At 27.4% G+C, this 25,412-nt stretch overlaps 1 protein-coding gene across 9 annotated transcripts in view; it reads left to right on the forward strand.

Moving 5' to 3' along the window:
- hppy (MAP4K3-like protein hppy) overlaps positions 1-25,412 on the forward strand; it is a 53,033-nt gene that overhangs the window by 16,654 nt on the left and 10,967 nt on the right. The window contains exons 11-20 of one of the 9 annotated variants that reach the window (XM_014429346.3): positions 243-340; positions 466-545; positions 9,447-9,485; positions 12,500-12,517; positions 15,087-15,137; positions 17,645-17,730; positions 20,554-20,694; positions 22,765-22,925; positions 24,685-24,889; positions 25,034-25,305. In XM_014429346.3, coding sequence (XP_014284832.1) covers positions 243-340; positions 466-545; positions 9,447-9,485; positions 12,500-12,517; positions 15,087-15,137; positions 17,645-17,730; positions 20,554-20,694; positions 22,765-22,925; positions 24,685-24,889; positions 25,034-25,305 — 1,151 coding nt within the window. The remainder of the gene's footprint in view (positions 1-242; positions 341-465; positions 546-9,446; positions 9,486-12,499; positions 12,518-15,086; positions 15,138-17,644; positions 17,731-20,553; positions 20,695-22,764; positions 22,926-24,684; positions 24,890-25,033; positions 25,306-25,412) is intronic. The other 8 variants (XM_014429347.3, XM_014429348.3, XM_024359477.2 and 5 more) reach the window with 8 other exon arrangements.

The raw sequence follows: 25,412 nt of genomic DNA on the forward strand, positions 1-25,412 counted from the left end.
TTTCTGTCCATATCCAACATTATTTTATCTTATTCTCATTTCAGCACTCCATATCCTTGTCTTTTCATAGTCTAACCTAAACCCAATGGTTTTCTATTTCCATCTGTAAAATAAATTTTTATCCCAAGTTTTTTCAACCATGAATCAATCCAAAATTTGCTATTATCATGGATCATACTTTTTTTTATTTAACTTTTTTGTTTTTATTTTGTTACATTTTATGAATGTTCTATAATTTTTAGGAAATGGTGATGTTAGTCCTGGACCTTGTACAAGTTTTGCAGAAATCACTAGAGCTTGGGATATAATGGACATCAACCATATTATGTCGAATGTCGAGGTAAGGCTTACTCCATTTTTATTTATTGCCTTATAAACAAAATTTATGATTGATTAGTATTTATTTACTAAGCCATGATTATTTTATGTTAGTTAGTAACAGTAAGTTTTACTTTATATTTTCAGCACATACACCATAATTGTGATGCTAATATTCAATGGGAAAAACCTCCAGTTGTTGAAACTTCTTGCCAAAGAGAAGAAAAGTAAGTTTTCGGTTTTTTTCTCTATCCTTTCCTGTAATTTCTTTTCTGGTCTTCTCCGTTTATGAGAGTTTCCAATTGTCAACTTTGAACCAAGTAATTCATTTATTTACCTCAGTTTTCATTGATAAGGTTTTGTTTATATATTGTTATATCATATATTTTGGATTATGAAAAATTTTCATTGGATGAAATTATGTAGGTCCCGGTTCATGGTATGTGTGTATATTTATAGTACTCTACGTTTTTAAATTTTTTATTTTTTGTAAAATATTTAGACATTTTTTATCACTTTTTTCCTTCCTTATAGAAAAAAAATCAATATCTTATTGTACACATTTTCTGATGATTCGGAATATTTTAAAATATATTAAACTCCAATATTTTTGCTTTCTAATTTTTTTTAGTATGGTATTCCAATTTTTTATATATATAACTAAAACTTAAGCCCTCTTACATTCTTGGATTTTAAAACTATGCACATCTTTTCTATTCCTTTTTTTTTTTTTTGGATTAGTGTAGTTACTTTTCTCTACTGTCTCCAGATCTTTGGTGATTGCAAATTTTCATGAATTCTTTTATATGAAAGAATTCAATTCTTTGTTGGAATGACTTACTTAAGAATAATTAGTTTAATAAAGAGTATCATTGGGTTATGGACTTCTCAATTGTTTTTGTTTCAGTAGAAGATTTAGCTTTAAATATAATATATTTAATTATTCATTGACTTCATGAAAAGACAATGATATGAAGATGTGTTGATGGTAAATGTTCTGTTAAAGTTGGTTAAATTTACTTTCAGAGAAAATTTGTAATTTTAAAATATGAGTATTCTATTTATCGCCAAACTTATTTTCCAAATGACATTTTATGGAATTTTTTTCTTTTTTTATGTGTTTTTCATATTGATCATTCAAGAAGAAATTTATGGTACCAGTATCAAAATATTTTATTCCGTTGAAATGATTAATTCTGTTCTTATAGAATTTTTATTCTTGGATCTTGAATGTTCTCTATAAATATTTCTTTTTTTTTTTTTTCTTTTTTTTTTAATTTTTACAGCTTATGTTCTATTTATATGTTTCTTTGTATTAACATTTTCTCTTACTAACATGGATAGGTAAATATTGATTAATTTGGATACCAACTTAAAGTTTCTGTATGCAAAAGATTCTTAAAGTTATTCCTAGCTTTGGCTTTTCTTCTGGAGTATTATATCTATCTTCTCTATGCTGCTTATTTTATTATAATGCATTCATGGCTGTTTACAATAGTCATAGATGGCTCGTAATTTTGGATTGGTATCCTACCACATTATGTATTAAAAATTTATGTGAGGATATGGTTTCTTTTGATGCACTGTACAGGCATCATTTTGCACAGAACTTGAGCTTCAGTGGTAAGTGTAAATAAAATTGTACCAGGAATTTTTCCTGTTGCAGTTAACATTGTATGTGTTTAGGATTATATATGCATCACAAAAAAAATGTATATATATTTCAGAGAGATCAGCTGCATTGCACCCAAAAAAAAGTAAAACCTGCCATGCATGTTGTATAATATATTTGTCTCTCTCTCTCTTATTCTAGCAACATTCATTTAAGAAATATTTAATATTTATATCAAATTACCTAGATTGAAATTTGACATTATCTATTGCATTAATAAGATGAAAATTATGAATTAGGCCCGGTTAGATGGTTCTTAGGGTGGAAATGATCATTTATTCAAAATGAATATTCAGTCATTTAATATTACCTGATCTTTCATATGATAATAGGCCACACTGCTCTTCTTTGCGTTGGAGATTGTGATTCATTTAAAACAAGAAATAGTTAATTAATTGATGGACAGATCACCCATCATTAGTTTCGACCCCACTTAGTACTTCTAAATTATGGAAGAATATACACGAAATCCAAATATATCAAAATGTAACTAAAAATAATTCTAATATGTATTACACAAATGTAAGCACAAGGAATAGAGAGAATATATATACTTCATGTTAGTAAATATTTCCTTAATGTTTTCAGTTAAGATATATGATGAATACAATTTTTTATTCATGTTAAAGCTATTTTGTGCTTATTTTGACTATCTAGGACAGATTACAAAATCTAAAAATTTTTCATGTTCACCCTCTGTTCTACATTCGATTCCCCATTTCATCCTGTCCAGATAATGGAACAGGAAAATGTAGTACAAAAGACTTCTAAAAAATTCTCACATTTATCGCAGTTATCTATTTCTGAACAGCACCGATTAAGAGGTATGCCTCAAAAAAGCTCAGGTAACTGGGATAAGAGTTCATCGTTCCCAACTCTGCAGCCTTAACATTTCTCATTAATTTTTAATAAAAAACCATCAGCTCAGAGAGGTAGGTTGTTATCAAATATGAGACCATTAGAAAATTGTAAGCATAAACAGTATGGTATAAAGTTGAGGAGGGGAGCATCATGCTGAAGCCTTCTTTAGAATGAGGCTTCTTTTATATTTATTATAAATATATTCACTGTGAGGAAACAAAAATACAGTTATTGTGAAAAATAAATCTATCTAAAATAAATGTATCTAGTTAACAAAATCTCCCTTAATAAAAAGTAAAATTTTATTATATACCTTAAAGGTTGTAAGTAAAATAAATAGAACCTGGTCATAAATAAAAAAAATGTATTCAAAATAACTAGAGGAAAGTTCTGAATAAAATAAAAAAACAAATTAAATAAAAAACTAAAATGATTCCTTAAAACAAAATAAAATAATCAATATATACTGTTGACTATAATATATCTCTGTTTTAAATGTTTTCAAAATATTCAGTATTTTAAAAAGAAAGAGTTAAAAAAAAACTTTAAATTATTAATTAACCTAATTAAAAAATTTACTGGAATATGAGTCAAAAAAGTTATAATGAACTATAAATCAACTAAATTTTTTTTCCGGTCATAAAGGAAATTAATAAAATTTTATGAGTTTAAATAATATGTAAATTCAATAGATGTACAGTAAAATGCAAACTTTGTTAAAATTATTTGTGTCTTAAGTATTAATGTTTCTTTTCAATAATTGTTTTAAAAAATGGATATAAATTATGGCTCATAATAAATTGTTATAATTTATAAATTAAATTTGGATTAGTTAAAATGTGGGTTACTAATAATTAGCTTTAATATATTTTTAAAAAATAATGATAAAAACTTTCAATTTTCTTGGTTTTTGCAGATCTTTATTTGTCCTTTTGTAACATTATACTTTGCATATATCAGAGGATTAATGATAATATGTTTTTGTCAGATTGGAAAATATTAAAAATAATATTATGATTTTATGCTTATCAGTTTTCCATCTTATGCTGTTAAATTTATTATATTAATTGTATATAAACCTTGTATATTAATTAATATATATATATATAGATAACTTTCTCCTCGACTGTTGTGTTTATACATTTGTTTTGGTCTTGAGGATCAGTCAATAATTTTCTAATAATACAATTTTTGCCAACATTTTGGAACTTTATTGTTTGCATAGTCTTGCACTCTCTTCAAAAAATTCTCAACTGCAGTGTGTTCTACCTTATGACGTTAACATGTTCAAATTCGGGTCGGTTCTTCCTCAAATTTGAACATGTTAGCGTCATAAGGTAGAACAAACTACAGTTGAGAATTTTTTGTGATAATTATTTGAAAAGAGTGTATGTCCTGAAAAAAGCTGTTTTCCTCATGTAGGGCATGACTATGCAAACAATAAAGTTGCGAAACATTGCCAAAAGATGTATTATTAGAAAGTAATTATTGACTGATCCTCAAGACCTACTAAAACAAATATATATAGGTATATTCATAAGAATCTGGTATCATACTTTTTTTTTTTTTTAATCTGTGTTCTTTAAATAATGTAGTTATTAACATTTAAGTTATCACTTAATTTCATTATTAACTTCTTTTTTTTATCTTAATTATTGCAAACAAATATTAACCTCGTTTGATATTAAAACAAAACATTTTGTCTGTTTCTCAGAGAAAGTAATTACTTTTCATATGCTCTTACATCAGTTACTTTAAATCTTGTTTAGGTAACTGTATAGTGCTCATAAAATTAACGCTGACATTAAAATGAAACTGAAGATTGGAGAAGTTTGTCGGGAGGTGCGGACAGCAAAGAACAACATAAATGAGTACAAATAACTGAGTTTTAGGTCGAAACGCCGGCATAAAATAAATAAATATGGTTTTGTTTATTTATGTTGTTCTTTGCTGACCGCACCCCCCACAAACTTCTCCAATCATTAATCTACGGTCAACTATCTAAACCTCATTATGAAACTGAAGAACCATTTAAATTTCATTTTTAGTCCATAATTCTTGTTTGCCTAACAGTAAGTTATACTTTATAATAGATTTATCTCTCTTATTAATGACATGAAAAAGTTATAGGTCGCAAAACATTTTTCTAATGATGTAGTAAAGTTTGTATTTAATTATTAAAAATTAGCTTAAAATATCCAATTAACAATACTTTTATTGAAAAAAATGTATTGAAAGTAATGGTGAGTCCTAATGTTGGTAACTTTTGCTGTTACTTGTTTTCTTATTTTATGGAATTTTGCATAATATTTTATTTTGTTTATTTATGTAAATATTTTTTGAATGAATAACTTGCATGTGTGTCTCCTTTGATAAGTAAATTTACTTGCTTGCATTCAATTATTAGAAGCATTTTTATTTGCAAAGATTTTGTTTATCCTTTAGAACCAGTTGTAAATTTTGATAATTTATGAACTACTATGTCTATATTTCATTTTGGTTGACTTAATATTGATTACATGAGCCAAATCCTCACTGATCTGTTCTAAATAGCTTTCAGACATTTTTTTTCTATCCTAGGATTTTAATTGATCTCAACAAGGGCACATATATTTTTAAAACTATTTTAATATTTTCAGTAGATTGTATTCTTTTCTATGTTTAAAAATGTATACTATTTATTCCATTACTTAGGTTTAATATTTAATATTATTGCCTGTCATTTAAATCATAAAGAAACTATAAGATGTCAAGTGATGATTAATTGATGGTTATAAGCTTTCCGACAAGGGATTTAAAGGTAATTAGTGAGATCCTCTAGAATGCAGCTGTCTCGATCTAGCTCTAAAGTATAAAAATTCACTCTGATCGACAGATTTAACTCATGTTTCCTTATATCTCAATGTCAGTTAAAGCACTCTTATAACAGGTGAATTTTTCTTAAAGCTTAATTTCATACAATATTTTTGCCCTTCTCTTATAATCAACCTTAAATAAATTTTTCCTCCTAATGAAAGTCCATTTCATTGCTAGTTTGAAGTACATTAAAAATCAACCAGTCTTAATTTTAGTGACTTTCTAAAGTCTACATTTTATTTATAACAGTTTCATTCCATTGCTCATTAGGATAAATATGTAGCTGCTTGAAGAAAGGTATTAACATTGCCTAGAAAGCCATGTTAAACTGCTTGGTTACCCTGAACTTGAACTCACAACTGTTATGGCAACTGCTAATTCACTAGGCCTTGTTTATTTCCAGATAGTTTAAATCGCTGGCTTGTTTTTAGGAAAAAAATTAAACATTAAACTCATGACACTTTAAGCAATAAAATAATATACTTAAAAATCATTCCACCAATGTTTGTTTGTACTAAGATGAGTGCAATAATGAATGAATACAATCAACTATACTCAATTCATTTTTTAAAAACTTGATAGTACTTTCCACTTCTTTTGTATTTTTTCATGGATTAATTGCTGCATTGCATGTTATGTTGCATGGACTATATTTTTTAGTTTTAATATAGAATTTGCATGCTCCTCAACTGTTTTTCATATTATCTTCATATAGATTTATTGCTGGAGCACAAAATTCCAAGGCTTGCATAATTTAGGCCTATGGATTAAAACCTTTTTTTTTTTTTTAGACCAAATGAATCGAACTATGTTCCGACAAAGCTTATTCTTAATCATATTCTTATTTGTACTCATTTGGACCTTTAGCTATAGCACTTTATTATTTAAGGTAGGTTATAGGTTTTATTTATTTTTCCTTCTATGAATTTGTATAATAAATTTCCTCACACTTTTATTTTCTTATAGAATAATTTCATTTTATTATAACATGCCATGTTTGAAATGACAACTCTACTTGAAGTTTTATGTAAATGTGTATGCTTATTGATCTCTAATTTTAAGTTGTTTTGTTCTTATATTCCTTTTTCTTTCATTTCTTTTTTCTTTTTTATATAAATTTATTTGATCTTCCTTCAACAATTTTATTTGGTCTTATAGTATTGATTGTATATCATTTTTTAATTTTAAGTTTATATTGATGTTTAAAGAAGCTTACTCACAGTAAATTACATGGTATGCAGTGATTAATTAATATTTTTCTTCTTTTTAGGAAAGGTTATTAATCATTAATTAGTTGGTATAACTTTTTTTTTTTCATTTATACTATATTTTTTTTCATTTATATGGAATTACGAATCAAATTCAAAGTATTTTTTTTCCATTAGATAGACTGTTTAGTGAAGAAAGCTTTAGATTTTATAATATTATGTATATGTATGTGAGCAGTAGAAGTTTTGTTTATATTAAACATACTCGCCTCGCCTAGTTTAGAAGAAATTAAGGAACACCTGTACAAAATTTCTACCAAATCTTCTAGATTTGTGAAAAGTGTGTGAATGAATGAGTGATGATTGAATTAATCAAGGCATTTATTTTTTTATATGAATAAATATCATCTAGAATTTATTAATAAAATATAACATAATTGTTAAATATAAATTAAATGTTCAAAAAAAGAAATTCCACTGCTATTCACTGCATATCATGTTAATTTAGTTATGGTTTGACTACTAATAATTATTTTTGTTAAAACAAGTATTTTGATCTAAGTATTAAACTTTTAATAATGATTTCAACAATATCATTGTTTTAAAATGTTTCATTAAAGTAATCTTAAAAATTTATCTTTGATATCTAAGTTATTTTTGAGGAGTGTGTATTGAACCTTAGTTTCTATCTGATTTATCACATCCATAGAAATTAATTGGTTTTATGATTCTTAAATTTACTTACATTGTTTGATTGATTTTTCTTTCTTTTCTTCTCTTTTTAGTCTTACGCTCTCATATTTTATTATTTTGTTTATTTTCAATATTTTGAAAAATGAAAAAGGTATAGTGTAACCTACTTTTATTATAAAAGGGTTGAATTTTAGAATAGAAGACTATAACAAAATGGCTTTTACTCTTAAAAGTAACACTGTTATTGATTTGGCTTTTAAACTTGTTATATGGCTGACGAATTTTAGCTGATGGATACATTTCAATTACTTTAGTTTTTGTCATACATGTCTTTACACCTATGTCCCCACACAGATCATAGCTCTCTCTGTTGTTCTTCAATTCTCAATGACCTTAGTTGGTTTGAATATTCGGCAAAGGATCTTCTGCTAAAAAACAAGGATCTCCTTCTCTTCAGTGTTTGTGAGGGTCCAGATCTCTGATCCATATGTAAGAACAGGTCTGATTAGGGTCTTGTAGAGAAGACATTTCTTGCGGCGGGAAATTTTTCTCAGGTGTTTGCTGAGACCAAAATAACAGCTATTGGCCTTCACAATTCACCGGCTTGTCTCAAGAGAAATTTTCTTTCCACAACTCATTACTGACACTGGATAGGTGAAGTAATTGAAGCTCTTAAATTTATACTAACAGAATTTCACTGGTTTTCGAACATTCAATTCTGATCCAGGTCCAGCATGCATGTATATGGTATATCATACATACTTTAAAAGAAATTCAAAAGAGAAGAAAAATACTTGGTTTCACATTCATGTGAAAGGGATATGACATATTGAATTAGTTGCTGTTGTCAGAGTTTATTATTATTATCTGATGACCACAATTCAAATTTTCAAGATCAGGCTACCTCTTTTCAATCAGCTTTTCATATTTCACTATAGCTCTGTTTCAGACTCCCAAAAATTAATCCTTTTGATTATACCCTATACACTGCCAAACAAATAAAAATTGAATTGCTGAAGTTACTTCACACATTAAAAAAAGGGAAAATGTGGTACACATTTGGGGTTTGAGGAATATATTATCTTTCTGATGAGGCAATAGAATTTTTATAAATGCAACCAGTTTGCACATTATTTAACTAAAAATTAACATGATCAGTATCATAATATTTAAGTATATTGTTTTTAATTAGTTTTAAAATATAATCTTAATTGATTAAACCCAATGTTAAGTCAACTATTAAAAATTATGTAATTGCAAAGGAAAAAAATTTCATTTTAGATTTTATTTTACTACTAGTTTATAAGTTATTAATAGATACACAAAACCTTAAAAACTTTGATAAGATCATCTAGATAGGAAATGACTAAAATTCACCCTCACTTTTATGACATTGTTCTGCTAAAAAACTAACCTACGTACCGAACTTCAGCTCATTTGATAAAAAGAGGACGGGTAAACCCCTCAAAACTGTGTTCTGAAGTACATATAATATGCTCCCTCACCTACTTCCAATGACCTTCAATACAATGCTACATTCTATTTTGTTGGGGGACAATACAAAAAAAAAACAGAGTCAACAGCATTTTTTAAGTATGGATTTCGAAATCAAGAATCTAATTGAGTACAAGCCATTTTAAAAAGTTTTAATCATTCTCTAGTGACATTGTTTCCTTTTTCATTTTTAAAAGTCTTTCCAATTTTGAACCTTTTTTTATTTGGCTGCATTAAGAAACAGTAATTGCTTGTATTTTTTTTTTTCATTTATTAATTTTATCATCATTCCTATATTTTCATTTATTTTATTTAACGACTAAGGTTTTATTTTATCTCTGTAGGAGTCTTTTGCAGTACATAGATGAGGAACTCATACAAAGGTATAAAGTATATATTGTGTAATATCTGCATATTTTTAAGATAAAATTTTATTTTAAAATCATTGCTGCGTATTTTGTTTATTTTTTTTTGTAAATGTTTCTTAGTACTCAAAGAAGCACTTTACTTTGTTTTATTAGCAGAAAATTACCTATTTTCCTATTATTTGAAATGTTTCCTTTCAAATTAATTTTATATGATGATAGAAATTCATTTAGCTAAAGCCGAGTTATTAGGCTGTCAATTTACTCCAAAATTTTCCTCTTCCTTTTTAGGTATAATTGAAACATTATATTTTATTAATAACTTTTAGATAAAATATTTTATTGTGATACTGATCGATTACATAATCACTAATATAGTGAATCATCGGTATAGTTTTGTGTTGTCTACTTATATTTTAGTCACATTCATTTAAATTAATGAAGCTCTAATATATTCTGAGACTTTTAGATTTAAATTTAAAAAAATTATTCTATTAAATAATATTTCTCTATGATTTAATCTTATGTAGTAAATTGCTTAGTGGTATTAAAATTTATTTAAAAAAAAAAAATATCTTTAGGTGATTAAAGTTTTAATTTTCAGCTATTAGGTTTTAGTGCTCAATAGGAATATGAGATATAAATTGTATACTTCAGAAGTTATCATAATCTTTGAAAATCAAAACTTTAAGAAAAAATAGTTACAAGAATACATAAAACAAAAGACAAATTGATTTATCTTGTTCCAGGATTATATATTGTTGTTTTTCTGTAAAGCTTTGTGCTTCTATTGCCCTCTTATTCACACTAACATGTAGATACTGGACTGTTTCCTTCATTGTTTTCTTTTATTATTACTAATATTGTTTTTGGTTTATTTATCTATTGTTTAATTTTGCATTTATCTCTCTATCCTCAATAACAAAAAATTGTGGTTTAAGTTCCTCTCTTATTTCAATTACCTGAATTTGTTGTTTTTTAACCAGTTTTTGCATCCATTTGAGAGTTTAGAAATTATACCTCTTTAATTTATTAGTATCTTAGAAGTTGTTTTAAAATCACCTTTTTGCATTCAACAATTTTATTTTGTAAATGCATGTTTCTCAGTTGTTATACAATTTTCTATTTCCTGAGTTTAGTTTGTTTATCATACTTATTTACCAGTTTTTCTTTAATCATTAATGGACCATTGGTCAATCTATTTTGAAAGTATCTATCTAATAACTGCTTGCTTAAAATATTTATTGTTGATAATAAAACGTAGAAGTTCTGTTGTAAATTTGAATCCCAGGGTTGTAATTGAATCAAAATATAGTTTGATGGTCTTATTATGAAATACAAATAGCCTAGTTGTGTCTTCTTCTTTGATGGTAGTGTTATTAATTTTTTGTAGCAAGTCTTAAAACAAATAAACTTCAGCTGAGCTGGTTACTTGCAGGCAGGATAATTGCTTAAACAGTGTATGTTCTAAAACTCATATTACTGTTCTGAAAACTGCAAAATAAATGTCTTGCTTGTTCTTTAAAATTTATTTTTCTAGTTAAGTTTATGGAATCTCAGAGAATTTTTTTTTTACTTCTGATCATGTAGTTGATTTTTAAATAACTGCATGGCTAGATAATTTAATTTGTAGCTCATTTCATTTTTGTTTAAACTTATTTCTTAAAGTTACTTCATACGTTAGTATGAACTATTAAGTTTGAAAAATTTTTCTCTTATATGTGAGACTCTCGAGTGTTAAAAGTGAAACTTTATAGATTTCAGCATTTTTTGACATTTTTATTATTTTTGAATTAGAAAATTGAATTTGATTGAAGAAGACCTCTCTTTATAAAATAAAATATATCTATTCTATTTTTTCCATTAAAATTAAGTTTATCTCTCCCCTCTTCCAACCTAAAATGTTTATAAATTGAAATTCTTGTTAAAAATAAATTCATTATATTACCCTTCCATAATTTCTTTACCATACGAATCACTTATTAAGATTTGGTATGTATTTTACACTTAAAATAATACGGATAATTTTTTTTTTTTTATTATTAGTAGGATCTTCAAAATTATAAATCCATTTGCAATCCATTAAGGAGACTAAAATCTTCTGGAATGGATGCACTTAAAAGATCGTTCCTGCTCCACAATGCTAAACCGACTCAATTAATTGATGTAAACATGAAAACTGTGACTGATTCATTGGACTGACAAATGTTCAGACTTTTCACCAGAAGTTTCTATTAAAATCTAATTAGATTTTAATAAGAATTCCAATTTCTCAATTAATTTCAATTATGAAATTGAATTTCTCAAATCGATTGTGCATGCTTGAGGTTTAATAATATGATGCTATTATTAGAAGAAAAAAGTTGAAATATTTTTACAGAAGAAAGCCATATATTTTTAAGTCTTGTTGGTTAATAATAATAATATTTTTAAATAATAATTGTAATAATAATGAACAATAATTAGGGCTTCAGGAAAATAAATCTTCAAATTTTTTCTATGATGTAAGAAATTATCTTTTAGTCCTATCAACATTTAACTTTTTTTTTTTACTGTGACCTATGTCTTTTAACTATTTTATAAATATCAAATTTTTTTGTTTTATTTTTAATTTTACTTTTGAAACAAATCCTTGTTAGCTCTCAGCATCCGGAAGATTGAGTGTAGCTATAAAACCAGATAAGTTAATTTTAAACATGGGTGTTTAAAATAACATTATATGATTAATTTACTAATTAAACATACAAAAGGGCATCAGGTTGTTGGATCTTTACAATTTAATGTTGCTTGAAATAGGAGGATACTTAAAATTTAATGAATTTAAGTGTATATGATAGGTTAATTTTTTTAGCAGGTAAAAATATCTATATTAAAAAATTGATAACTTTTCAAGAAAATAAATTTTTTCATTCTGTCTTCATCAAATTGATGAAAAAATCATTAGTTCCATACTCAGGAACACAATTTGTAATTTATTTAAATTAATTATCAATTAGTATTGACTTGCATACTTTTTTGTTTTATCCTAACAGGATACATGGGATGAGCAGGTTAGTGTTCAGTATGCCTCTTTTCTTAAGTTAATATGAGATTACATTGACTGTTACATGTGTTAAAATTATTTAAATCTATTCTCTCCATTAAACTGGTAACACTTTCTCTGCAGCGCCTGAATTATTAATTTGTTTTTGGGAATAGCAATTTTCCCAATACTCTTTTGGAATGTTTTGAATGTGTGTGGAAATGACACAGTAAAATAATATTCAAAATATCAAATACACTCTGCTACTAAGAATTATAAAAAAATATATTTCGTAAATATTTCTTGTTTATTATTCAAGATTATGTTTTAGTATTATTTAAAACAAACAAGTCTATGTCAATCCAAAAAAAAAAATCATATATTTAATAGACATCATTAATGATACTAACCCTTTTCATAAGTTAAAGCTGCTTTGACTTTAATATTTTTGTATTGTAAAGTTAAGAGAAGATAAAAATGATGCTTTTTTATTAGGAATATTAAAAGAAAAAGAAATGCTTTGAGTTGGGGATATTTTAACAGTGTTAGACAGAAAAATGTTTTTCAGCAGTATTATCAGGACCTCTTTATAATGAATTTTCAAATAGTAAGATTTTGATTCAGATAAAATATTTCTTTATTCATATAATATACAAGTTAGGAAATATTTAAGCTAAAAAAAAATTTAAAAATTCAGATTTAAGTGGTTTTGTTGATAGTTAGACAACGATATATATATACTTAAGTTAAATCAAAACTTTTCAATTTGACTGAAGAGATTTTGATGTTAGCCAAAAATAAAATGAGTAAATACTGTGGTTTAAAAACACATTAAATAATATTTTATAAGACATGTTTTCTGTATTTCTTGTAAATCATCATTTGTGACTCTTCCTGGGGGTTCTGAAAGATGATTTTGGGGAATAAACAATTATAATTAAAATTTTTATGGGTTAATAGATTGTTCCAAAAATTTTACAATGCCATATACTAGAAAAATGCATATAGATTAAATTTTTGTCAGCACAGATGTCAGTTAATAACATACAAATTTTTTTTTTCTATATTGCAATTGACATATTTAATATACAGATACAAATACATTTTCTATTATATTTTTATAAAACATAAACTGAGGTTATCTGTATCTGTATATATTTGTTTCATCCATTGAATTAGAGATAAAAATGGTTATAATTAAGTGTTTAATTGTTAGTTTTTAATAGGGACATTAAAAAAATAATAACTTTGTACTCCTGGTATTTTCAGATGCATCATTAGGGTTAGAAATTTATGTTTATAATCAATTTTGATTCTCGTAATCTTAATTTAAAGATAGGATAATATTATTTTTATTTTTACAATGATCTATTTTTCTATTTACGCATATTTATTAATATAGGAAAATATCTTTTGTAATCCCACAATGTACTGATTTGCCAAGGTTACCACTTTGAAACATCTACAGTTCTTAAATTGGTTTTATTTGTCATGTTTCAAATAATTAAATTTTTAATCATAAAAAAATCTGTAATGCTTTAGATATAATATCCTTTAATTCAAAGAATTTAAATTCACTTATTTCATAAAAAAATATATTCATCATTATAATTGTTCTGAATCCTGGCTTATTGTATTGTTTGAAATTTATTTCTGTGAAAACTTAAACAATTTTAAAATAATAATTAAAGATTTAAAAATACTTGTTTTTAGGTATTATTTGCAGAGTAAACTATTTTTAAAGATTAAAAACTGCACAATTTGTGATTGATAATATTATTTTAAGGTTATCCATTTCTTATTTAAGTTATTGTATTGTATTGTATTTCAAGCAAGAAATTTATTTTCTTAAAAGTTCTATTGAACATTTTTTCATGTATTTTCAAAAGTTGTAAAACTTTTAAAAATTGCAATGGCCGTTGAATGATTTTCTATTAAATTATTTAGTTTGAAGAATTGTCTGTACAACATATTTTTACATTTGTTACTTTCAGTATATACTATTCACTCTTTAAGAATTTTTGAGAAACATATTCTTGAATATATTTACTGAAAGGTTCTACTCAAAAAATATAATATCCTTTTGGTCTATCAAGATAAATGCCTGAAGCTCAGCTAGAAGCCCATCTCCCCCACCATCCCTGTAAAGATGTTGTGAATGCCCCTATCTGAATGTTCCATTTAATCAGTTCTTCTTCCTCTGTACCATTTGTTAGTACCATATAACCAACATGGTTGTCCCTCTTATTGAATAACTAATGTCCTATTATCTTTTGATGTAAAGAGTGATTTTAATTAAAGTTTCAATTAGTTTTTTTCTTTATAAATTTAGCAAGAATACTGAATATATTAATCTTTTTTTGTTAAATATTTTTAAATAACTTATTTATACTTGCATTTTTTTCATTATTCTTTTTGTGAATATTTGTAATTAATGTTCTCATTATGGATAAAATTTGTATCTATAAAGTATTATTTTTCAAGCAATTTTCTCTCACAATTTGATTGCAGATTTGAATTGGGATATTTTTTTTTTTTTTATTATTATTGTAAAGAAATACGTTTAGACTGAAAGAAAAATTGAATTATTTTATTAGGGGAAACGAAGGACTGTCGCTGTATGACACATCAATGAAGTACAGTCAACAGTAAGTATATGTGAATATTATTTAGAAATTTCCTTGGACTTTTTAACTTATTAACATTTCTGGCATCTTCAGCAACCTGGCAGCTTTCTCTCACTTCTTACTTAAAACTTTAAATGCTTGATTTTACCTATTTCCTTCTTTTACTTTTTATATTTGTAGTTAATTTTATGAGTTACTCGTAGATTACAATTAAAGTTATTTGATCATTGTGTATTGATTAGTATATTTTCTTTGTACTTTATTTTTATCTTAATTTATTCTGTTACATGGGTCACTGTTAATATATAAATTAATATTTCTAATGTATTATAGTTATTCTATGAGTTAGACTTTATTAAGTTAGTTGTTATTCTTCTTGACAGTGTGTGATATGTTTTTTTAATTATAATTTACTTGATTTTATTTCCTTTACAGCTAGGATACATTTAGTGTGACTGGATAAATAGTTATGATAAAAAGAAATAATTAAGATAAAACCCTATTTAGCTACATCTATTCAACAAATCTTTATTTTTTTATGTGGATTTGTTGGCAACTTATGATTGAACTGCATGAACTTTTTATTTTCTATTTGATAAATAGTAATTGTGAGATGTATATATAATTTTTTTTTACACCAAATGTAGTTGTGCCTTTATGTCTTTAATGTATTCAAATGGGTGGTGGAGGAATGAAATATTGAAGATAATTTATTATTATTATTATTTGATTTCTCCAATCAATTCCATCCTCCCTACTGATATTCTTTGGTCCTAAAGGCTTCTTATTTGTTTTTCTATTTTATTCTGCTTTTACACCCATTTTGATGAGGTAAATTTAGTAATAAATCAATCCCCCAAGAACCTATGAAAGGTGACCTGGTTTGATAAAAGTTGATCAGAGGTACCTGGTTGCTCTATTTCTTTCTTGAAAATCTAACTCCCAATAATTTGCAAAAGAGACATACATGAAAGAAAGCAACAGCAGAGACAGATAAAGGTTGTGTATACATTATGTATATTAAAATAATTTTATCATTAATGATAAACACCTTATAATATAAATTCTTAGTTATAAGAATTAACTTATAACAGGGCGCCTGTAGCTCAGTGGTTAAGACACAGTCTTACCAATTTGATGTCTATTGGCGGTGCCGGTTCATATCCGGCCTGGGGCATTGACTTTTTCATTGAGTGGCTGTCCCACAAAATCAAAAACTTTGACCTCCAACCATGGTTAGGCAGACTAGGACTCCAGTGAGAGTTTTGGACGAAAAAGAAAAAAAAAAAAAAAACTTGTAACAACTTTGTTGTGAATTTTTCCTGATGATCCATTATTTTTGTTTCATTTAGTCCCAGCCAGCTATATCCTACCTTATTTCCAAATGGAGTCATAATATCGTTTGTTCTTTTTCTTTTGAAACTAGAAGAGAAGGTCGTATCTCTATATTCCAATTTCCATACCTACTTACAGTTTCACTCAATGTTGTTTTAGGGGTATGGTAATGGTCGATTCATTGTACCTTTTCTGCAGGTGGAGTGAGATGTTTTAGATTTCCTTGCGTTCAATTACAAAACAGTTTTGCATCAATGATTTTATAATATGATTGTAGGTTGTTGTAGTATTTATAAAAAAATTCTCTATTCTTACTTATTGTTGATAAAGTAATTTTTAATTGGTTGTAAAATTATTTAATTGGTATTTTTATTTGGATTTGAATGATTTTTCGAGTATGTGTATTTGTCTTAAAGGTGTTTTATACACAAAAGTTTTATAAAATTATCATTTTTCTTCTAGTTGCTGCATTTTGTTGTATTTAGTATATTGTATTGTATTAAATAAATATACTTCAGTCATTTGGAAATAATTTACTTATATTGAGACACCATTTTACTTTATTTTCCAATTTAGCTCATCATTAAACTAAATTTTATTACTTTTAGGCATGCTGTAGATCTGTCTATTTTGTATTAGATTTTTATTTTTATTTTTAAATATTTAATACTCTTATAAAACATATATGAAGTGTATGTTTTTTTTTTTTTAATGTCTCAAATATGATGTGTAATAAAGCTATAATCAGTACATCACTTAGCAAATTATCAGTGTTGTGGAAACGCCCACTAAAAAAACTTTAATCTGATTAAAACATTATTTTTAGGAAACAACAGTTGTATTAAAGAATTCCATTTTGATGATGAATTTATTTGTAAATTTTTTATTTCTTTAAGCTCTACTTTATGAATTTTTGAATATAATTAATTAAGCTCTACTTTGTTTTTAATTTTGATATTTCATTTCCTTTCATTTAAAAAGTGATGTAGGTATTATTTGATATAAACTATGGATTAGTTTTAGTAATTTATTTTCTTGCGTTCAAATGAAAGATTCTGCTTGTTTTAAATTCAAATGCAGTGAATTTAAAGATGAAATAAATATTTTTTGAATTCATAAAAATTACTTTTCTCTCTGTTAATTTATGACTATACAACCATTAATTCATTTGAATTTTATTTTGTTATTTTCAGGGCAACGTTACCAATTTGTGATAATGAAACCACCAGCCACCTTTCAGATGTGCATCATGGGCATAACTATTTCACAAATCTTGCAGGTTAGTAATTTAACTATTTTTTTCTCTCATCGTCTTGAATTATATTCAATAAAATTATTTTATTCCAATTATAATATTATTTCTTATTGTTTAGTTCTTGTAATTCACTCTTTCTTTGGAATTCAATGATTGTAATGATCATATGAACTGTTGAATCAAAATTGTATGAAGTATATTAATGTCTAATTCTGATGATTTCCTGTGACTAATAGCTCATCTTGTTCCTTAAATTTTAATCTAATTTATTAAAGATTTTAAGGTTTTCTTTCATAGTTGATCTTCTAACTTCACTAAAAATCACCATCAACATCTATCAGATGGAAATAATAAATATAATACAATCACACCAGCTTGTCACTTTTATGTTATGGGAGCAAAAATCTAGAATAGGTGAAAAAAATTAACTCTGTACAGCTACAACCCATGAAGAATTTTCGTATTTTCTTTATTTAACAAGCTGTGGAAAACCTATTTCACATTGTAGTTCGAAGTTTTATTCACATCATTTTTACAACCTGACGTTTACAGATCCTTATGTGACCAGAGTCACATTAGTAAGGATATAAAATCTTCATTCAAAGAGCTCAGGAAGAGTCAGGAAGGATTCTTTTATCCTAAAGAATTCTCAGCAGGAAACTCTAGCTTTCTCATCGATCCTACTCCTAACAATATGTTTATTTTTTTTTTGCTTTTCATTATATGTATTTGTTTTGTTCTTGTTTTAGTTCAAATGTCTTTGAAATTCCATTTTAAGACATTGACCGTGGAGAAGAAACAAAGGTATTCAAGGTAGTATATAAAAGTATAAGGGAAAATTGTGACATTGCCAAAATAGTTGACATACTAACAAATGCCTCTCCAATAGTTAAAAAAAAAGTTCGATCTGTTTGTTATTGTATCAGCTAATAATAATTTAAAATTATAATTCATTTTTTATCTAAAAACAAATTTTATGTTGTGGAGCCTGGAGGTGTATTGGCCTAGGCGTTTTTTTTTTTTTTTTTTTTTTTTTTCTTCTGGAATAATTATAATGAATTTGAATTTGGTGCTGACATAGTACTTCCTTGGCTATCAATTTTTATAGGAACACCTGTTTTATTTTTAAAAAAGTGTTCTGAATTCCTAAAGAAGGTTTTCCTGAAGGTCTTCTATGATATATGAGGTAATTTTACATACCTATTGGAATTAGTTTCCATAACTAAAGAAGGATTGTGGTTAATTGGCAAAGTAAAGTATAATTCATGAAAATATTTTATTTTGCTAATCCATGCTAAATAGTAAGAGGAATTTAGGTAAACATTAAATGTCATTAGAAATAATAAAAATTGGATGAATAATGATTGCAAATATTATCAAACAAATTAGAAGTCAGCTAAGATTATCCACACATGACCCTTTGTTTACATCTACTCTTACACAAAATGAAAAGTTTAAAGAGTAACTGTTTTGCAAACATTACCTTAAACATTAATTATTTCATACTATTATTGATATTAATACTTAATCCATAAATTAACCTTGTATAGCATCAACTTATCCTTTGAAAACTGGAAAACATACCAACCAGTAAAGATGAGCTGCAAGCACATTTCCACAGTTCAGAGATATTTATAACTCAACATTAGAATCTAAAATAACTTTATCTTTAAATCTCAATTAGTAAAAAAATTTTGAAAATTGAAATTTCTCTATTTGCCTCCTGAGATTTGAGTTACTGAGCGTTGGCTATATTAGTAACCAAAATTACTTGGAGAAAAATGTTGAAATAACTGATAGTAGTAATCAAGAGGAAGTTTAAAAACTATGTAAAGAAATAAGTTGTCAACGTAATATTATATAGTATTATAATATTAAACAATAACATATTATGGTTAATAAATTTATTACTTTCTGTACCTGTTAGTAGAAAATATGAATCATTTTTGTAGTTTTAAATGTTTTGTTCACCACCCTTGAAGAATGGTGCCAAAACTGGAGGATTAAAATTAATTCCAATAAATCCCACCAAATCACATTTACCCTTCATTGTAAATCCACGACTTCTTGCCCTACAGCATCCTTTAATAATACCCCCACTTATTCCTGTCGAACAGATCCGTTACTTAGGACTATATCTGGACAAACGACTGACATAGAATCCTCATACAAGACTGTAAAGACAGGAAACTGTTTGTCGAATCTGACCATTACAACATTTACTAAACAAACGGTCTAAATTGCCAATCCATTACAAAAGACTGATCTACATGACTATTATAAGGCCGATCTAGACATACGGAGCTGAGCTTTGGGACTCCACTAAACCATCAAATTCCTTCTGAATCCAATCCTTACAGTCCAAAATCCTTAATGCTCCTTACTTTGTCACTAATCAAGTCATCCATCTGGACCTCAATGTCCCATATGTTGCCGATTTGGCCTGAACCAGATACCATTCCTTCCATGATAAACTTCCCAACCACCCAAATGCACTTGTTTCTAACCTGGCATCTCCTTCATTACCTAATAATCCTCCTAGACATCTGAAAAGAAGATGGCCTTGAGATCTTCTCCTGTAGAGAAGTTATTGTAGTTCTATCAATGGGTAGATTCTCCACATGTCACTATGTCACCTACAGCAAATTTACTTGTTGTATATATTTTTATACTGTTATAAATAACAATAAATAAATTATATATAAAAAAAAAAAAATGTTTTGTTGTAAATTGCGTTGAACGAAACATTTCTAGGAATGTTTGTTATAAAGATATATTTTCTATGATCATTAGTAGACAACTATATAAGTAGATATTAAATTTTTATGTTTTATTTATTTTTTTTAGGGCCTGATGGCACGGGTAGAAGACATAGCTCTATGGATGAGATCTTGAGTCTTACTGACACACTAACTCTCAATGGTTCCAGGCAAAGATCTCTTAGTGATAGTGGCCCTAATGAAAAGGATGATGATTTACCTCAAAATGGTGAATATAAGTTATAGCATTACATAAATCATATGACATTTTACTTTATTAAGTTTTTCTTGAAAGATTCTGAAATAAATCTCTGTCAAATTTAATTACTTTACCTGGCACCTATTCATGAATCTTCAGGATCCCAATCTCATTGTATTGAATTCAAGCTGTAGAGAATAATATTTCGGTTCCTATTTATCCAATCTAATTTTATTGGCCAAATAAATAAACAATACAGAGTATCATTCTACAGCACATCTTCTGGCACTAACACAACTTTAATTAAGAACAAGGAAGGCTACAATTCAAACAGCTGATGAGAAATATCTAAAAAAACTTACTAGAATTAAACAATAATAGTTTAAATGAAGCAGTCTTTTGATTATAAAATTCATAGAGGAGGAGTATAGTATCTCTAAACAAATTGTCAGCATTGAATATTCTAAGTATATAATACATGGAATCTAAAAATCAAATTACAAAATCTGTCTGCTGGTTTTCCCAAGACCACTGGCCATTTTTTTTATAGATTCAGCAAGAAATGGGTCATCACAGGGTGATACTTTTCTTTAACAATTATTACTGGTAAAATATCTATTCTGTACTTTAGAACTGGCTGCGCCTTGGTATGTTGTGAGTCCAAACATGTAAATTTCGTGTTGTGCTTCTTTCACTATGAATGTGTAACATGCTTTCAAATGACCTTATTTGATGTTACTAATTTAATGGCTGAGAATTAGAGGCCAACATTCTAGATTAGGAAAATTAAGGGATTTGTTTGTATATATGTCAAATAAGGTCACTAAAAACATTTTATATTGAAGAGTACTAAAATTGATTAAAAGATTAATTATAATTTATGTAACCAAAGCTTAAAAGTAATAAAGTGTACATGAATATTTAATTTTTACTTAATATAGGGTGTTTTTTTAAGCCCGATAGAACTTGAAATTGTAAAAAATAACACAAAAAATTAAATTGTAATCAAAATTTTTTTTTTATTCGAAAGATCAATACGTGACATTAACATTTGAAAATGATTTCGGGCATATGGGCACCGCGGCTGTTCTTGACGAAGCGCATTCTGGACGTCCAATTTTGGGCCACTTTTTCGAGCACTGCTGGCCGTATGTCACGAATAACACGAACAATGCTGGCCTCCAAGGCGTCAATTGTTGCTGATTTATCAGCATAAACCAGTGACTTCACGTAGCCCCACAGGAAATAATCGAGAGGTGTCAAATCGCACGACCATATGCGGCAATTTTGCTTATTAACAAACCCGTTAAGCCAAAAATGCGCCTCATCGCTGAACACAATTTTACAGAATGCGCTTCGTCAAGAACAGCCGCGGTGCCCCTATGCCCGAAATCATTTTCAAATGTTAATGTCACGTATTGATCTTTCGAATAAAAAAAAAATTTTGATTACAATTTAATTTTTTGTGTTATTTTTTACAATTTCAAGTTCTATCGGGCTTAAAAAAAGACCCATTACAATCATTGATATCAAACTTTAATTGTATTCATTTAATCTATTTTTATTCTGAAATCTAGCAATATCATAGCATTTCTCGATTACGTGGGATTTCTATAAATTAAGTAACAATCATTATTTTTCTACTTAATATACTATTTTTCAATTTTATTAGTATTCCTGATCAACTGCTTAAGTTGTTACCACCTTTATACTTCAGAAGGTTGGTTTGGTGACTGGTATGTAACTTGTTCTCGAGAGTTTTAGTATATTACGTATTATTATTTGGAGGGAAGGGACATTGTTTAAAACATATTGAAATGATAATATTTTTGATTTTTGATGGAACCAAGATGATGGCTGGAGGTGTATTCAGAAATAAAATACACAATGGAGTTTTACTGTTTTATGTGTGCCGATCTTTCAGCTTATCTTGAAGGCCTGCAATTCAGTCTAAACTGTTGACACTCATAAAACAGTTAATATTTATTACTATGTATTTTGTTGTCCACTGCACACCTACCTATTTTCTCCTCAAAACATATTAATATTGTTTGATTTATAAAATTAATTTAGCAACTTTAAAAAATTTATTTGAGATAGATGTTTCAGGGTTTGTTGAAGTTGAAGGACCAGATCTTATATCAGATACTCCTCCAGTACCTCCCCGGAGAAGGGAGAAAAAGAGGCATACACCTCCTAGGCCTCTAAGTAATGGATTGCCGCCAACTCCTAAAGTCCATATGGGAGCTTGTTTTTCCAAAGTATGTCTCCTTTTTTCTATGTCTTTCTCCTAATCTAAATGAAATATATATGAAACCCTAATTTTTGTACTTTTATATTATAATTTATTAAATAATTTTTTTCACTTAAACTCTTCACTCACACCTATCACAGTAACAGAAACAATTAATTTGTTGACAATAGGAAAAAAGAAAGGACAGTACCTAGCAGCTTCTTGGTTTTGATTTAAGTTCCATAAGTTGGAATTAGGTTATTAGTATTATTACCATTTTCTGTCAATGGGATGTTGATACAAATTTTGGAAAAAAGATGAGAAATATAAACAGCAACTACAAAATTGAATATCAGAGGTGTTCTCACTTTCTAGTGCACTACCTCACTCTCTAGCTAAAGATTTTCAAAAATACCTAGGATGTGAGGTTTTAGAAAATAATGCTGAGTTGTAGAGGAACCATACTGTTTATTTACATGTTCAACATACTTTTTTATTGAGATCAATTACTAAAATTATACTATTAGGGAGAGAGAAGGTGAATAAAATACTCTAATCATAACACCGAGTATATCAGTCATTAGAGGAACAATGATAAACTGAATGACTTAAAGAATATGGCATGAGGCGGCCATGTAGAAGCACCATTGTTCTAGGCATTCAGTGAAATTTCTTTTTGTGGGTTTTACAGGCTTTAAAAAAAAAATTAAGGGAGTGAGAAATACAGGTTGTGGCATGATTTCACAATGTTATTTAATGTTCTGAGAGGCTTTGATTTTACATATTTTGTTATTTTTTGGTTTAGAAGAATATGTTTAGAGTTAGGATATTCATGTAAATGTTATTTAATGACAAAAATATCACTAGATATGAACTCATTTTTTATATTATGGCATATTTGGGATCCATTTAAACCAATTTTAATTTACATATGTCATGTTTTTCTTAATATTTCTATCTATGTTTTCTATTTCTCATCTTTATTTAAATCAGAACTTGAATAATTATGGGAACATGAAAATAATCTTTAAAATATCAGCTGTTTTCATCCTACACTAATCCATTCAATGCAATTTGCAATGTTTTCAATCTATGGGGCTGCCACGAAATAAAGTCAGCCCCTCCCCCAGACTGTTTTTGAACTAGCGCTGCTGCAGACTTGAGGTTACTAAGGTTACACCTCAATTCCAAACAGCCTCTGGTTTTCTTCCTGCTATTTTTATTTTTAAGAACCGAATATTTTTTAATTTAATTATTCTTTGAATTAAAACCACATATTTAGTTCCAAGTTTCCTCTCCCTTTCATTTTTATTCAGATACCACAGTTTTTAGTCTAGTATCAATCTATTTGGAAGAAACTTAGTTAGGTTAGGTCTGATACAGTTATGTAATATGTGAATCCATAAACTTTGACATCCTAGAGAGTGAGGGAATGATATTCCTAAATTGTAATAACATTGGTTAAGAACATATATTTTACATTTCAATTGACTGAATTTATTAAGTTATACTTACGTGGCCTAATTTTAAAATCACTTAACTAACACATTTTTTAATCACATTAAACAGACAAGAACTTCAACTTTTAAGTAATATAATTTTCCTTAGTTAATTTTAAAGACTAAGAAGAGAAGAGCAGAGACCATGGTTTATTTTTGTCATTTAATATTTTTAAAATTTATTGTGCTTAGTTTTATGTTAATTTTGATAAAAGCTATCACACATAATCAGTTATTAGCATATATTTTTTTTTAAATTCCTTGTTTTAAAAATAGCCTATTGTATAGGTGTTTAATGGATGTCCACTGCGAATCCATTGCACTGCCAGTTGGATTCATCCTGAGACTAGAGATCAACACATTCTGATCGGAGCAGAAGAAGGAATTTATGATCTTAACTTAAATGAGCTTCATGAAACTGCTATGGATCAGCTCTATCCTAGACGTACTATTTGGCTTTATGTCATCAAGGATGTTCTCATGTCTTTATCAGGTCATTAATTTATCATTTTACTTTTGTTTATTTTTTTTAAATAGTTTTATAATGTTTTAAATCATTTTTAGATGTTCTTTTGTAGTTAAATAGAAGGATTTTACAGGTTAACACTATCCCTAATGATTTTTTTTTTTCTTGCAGGAAAAACACCTCAGTTGTACAGACACGATTTGCCTGCCCTTCATGGGAAACAGAGTCTTCACAGGTTTTCCCTTCACATGAATAGAATTCCTGAAAGACTGGTTCCTAGGAAATTTGCTTTAACTACTAGAGTACCAGATACAAAAGGATGCATACGATGTTGTGTTGGTCGTAACCCATACAACGGCTACAAATACCTTTGTGGAGCTGTCGCTAATGGCATATTTTTAATGCAATGGTATGATCCCCTCAACAAGTTCATGCTTCTTAAGGTTAGTATAATTTACTATGTTGTAATTTTGTTTAAAGTCTCTCGATCCATCTCAGTTGTATACCTGTGCATTTGAAGGGTATCTCACAATATCTTTATATTGTTATA

The sequence above is a fragment of the Halyomorpha halys genome, unplaced genomic scaffold, assembly GCF_000696795.3.
Source record: "Halyomorpha halys isolate HHAL.00 unplaced genomic scaffold, Hhal_1.1 Scaffold790.1, whole genome shotgun sequence".
Lineage (NCBI taxonomy): Eukaryota > Metazoa > Arthropoda > Insecta > Hemiptera > Pentatomidae > Halyomorpha > Halyomorpha halys.